The sequence below is a fragment of the Tupaia chinensis genome, unplaced genomic scaffold (assembly GCF_000334495.1).
Source record: "Tupaia chinensis unplaced genomic scaffold, TupChi_1.0 Scaffold143602_1, whole genome shotgun sequence".
NCBI classification, from domain to species: domain Eukaryota; kingdom Metazoa; phylum Chordata; class Mammalia; order Scandentia; family Tupaiidae; genus Tupaia; species Tupaia belangeri.
Genome location: NW_006203448.1, coordinates 866,121 through 867,718, shown reverse-complemented (window position 1 = coordinate 867,718; position 1,598 = coordinate 866,121). Strand labels below are relative to the sequence as shown.

Sequence of the window (1,598 nt, the reverse complement as noted above, 5' to 3'; positions counted from 1 at the left end):
GGGCCCCCGGCCGGAACCACCGCGTGCGCAGGCGCCGCCAGTCGAGCGCCGAGCCGCCGCGCTCGATTAGCCAGGCCTGGTTCCGCCGGAAGAGGCGCGGAGTGGGGTGCAGAGCTTTGTGGGCCGTCGGGCGCCGGTCTCGGTTCCGGGTCCCACCCGCAGGGCCCGGCACAAGGAGTGGCGCGGGCCTAGTGCTCATCGGCGGCGAGCGGGCACAGCCCCGGAAGCTCCTTGCAAGGCTGCGGCCAGGGACGGCAAACGGGCTCGAGCTCCTCCCGACCCGTTCCGAGCCGGCCCCGGAGAGAGGACGCTCCGGGCTGGACCACGCTGCCGTCGCCGAGCCGCATTCAGAGGACCAGCACCCCTCGCCACCTACTGTATTCAGGGTGGGGACTGCAGCTCCTCCCAGGCCAGCCGAGGCAGCTCTCTCCATCCGGGCACTGGGGCCAGTCCAAGCTGCGCTCCTTTGCTGTTGTCCACACCCACCCTAAAGAAAATCCGGAGGGCTCTCCCTTCCAAGTGCAGTCAGCCCCGGTATCCGGATCAGCCCGACACGGGAGACTAATGTGCTTGCTGACGCACACTGCGGGGCCGGGCCTGCCACGCGCATCTCTGCTGGTCGTGTGCAGGCTTTCTCGGGGTGTTCCCTAAACAGTGCGACATAACGGCTATTTTAGACCCAGAGTTGACCTAAAGTACACAGCAGGGGGCCGGCCCTACAGCCTCGGGGTTGAGGGACTGGATCTTACATGGCCCTCTGCAATTCAGATATTTACTGGCATGAAAAACATTCCAGGCAGATGTGTGCACGTGCCAAAATCCATAGAGTGGAAAAATGGAAGAGAAAGATGCATCCCCAGGGTGGCATCCTGAGTGCCATTCCCCAGCCCTCCGGTAGATCTGCGTCGCTGGCAGCAGCACACCTAAGTTTTGGGTTGGGGCAGGGGATTTGAGCCTGCCCTCTGCCATGTGGCTGCCAGCACTGCAGTTCAGGACCTCACTGTGCCACCAGGCTAGGCCCCGGCCACCAAGGTGGACCTGTTCCTTTTAGGCTGTCATCTTTGTCTTCCTTAGTGGCCAAGTATGGACTCTTTCCAGTTAAAAGTGCATTATGCATCTTAACAGTGGAAAAAGTCCCTCCAAGAGGAGGTGGTTTCCTGGGCTACTCCTGAAACCAAGGGTCACATTCCCAGGCTCCTGCCTGGCTGGTGCCTCCAGCTAGGCTGCGGTCTCTGGGCCTGTAGTGAAGGGCTGGCTGGTGTCCTGTCCCCGAGGCTGGGTCCTGAGCTGTCAGTCTACATATTGTATGATGGCCTTCCTCCCGGTAAGGAGATACGCCATAATGGCAGCGTTTAGGGTAAGGAGTGAAGTCCCAGCAGGCCCTCGCTCTGTCCTGTGGTTTCTGCATTTCTTTTTTGGGGGAGAGGTTTTTGCGATAGGGCGCGTGCGCTCGCCAGACAGACAGAGAGAGACAGAGAGACAGAAAGTAAGAAATCACCCCGCACTCAGGGGAGATGGCCACGCTGCAATCCCTTCTCCTCCATTCTCTCGGGATCTTGGGCATGCATGCACATGTACCCAGCGTGAGTTTTAAGCCA

The 1,598-nt window shown here is 60.6% G+C and overlaps 1 protein-coding gene across 1 annotated transcript in view; it reads right to left on the bottom strand.

The window, feature by feature from the left end:
• SURF6 (surfeit 6) overlaps positions 1-199 on the bottom strand; it is a 6,563-nt gene extending 6,364 nt beyond the window's left edge. The window contains exon 1 of the mRNA XM_027766628.1: positions 21-199. Within this exon, the coding sequence (XP_027622429.1) occupies positions 21-199 (179 nt within the window). The remainder of the gene's footprint in view (positions 1-20) is intronic.
• Between the last annotated feature and the right edge of the window lie 1,399 nt (positions 200-1,598).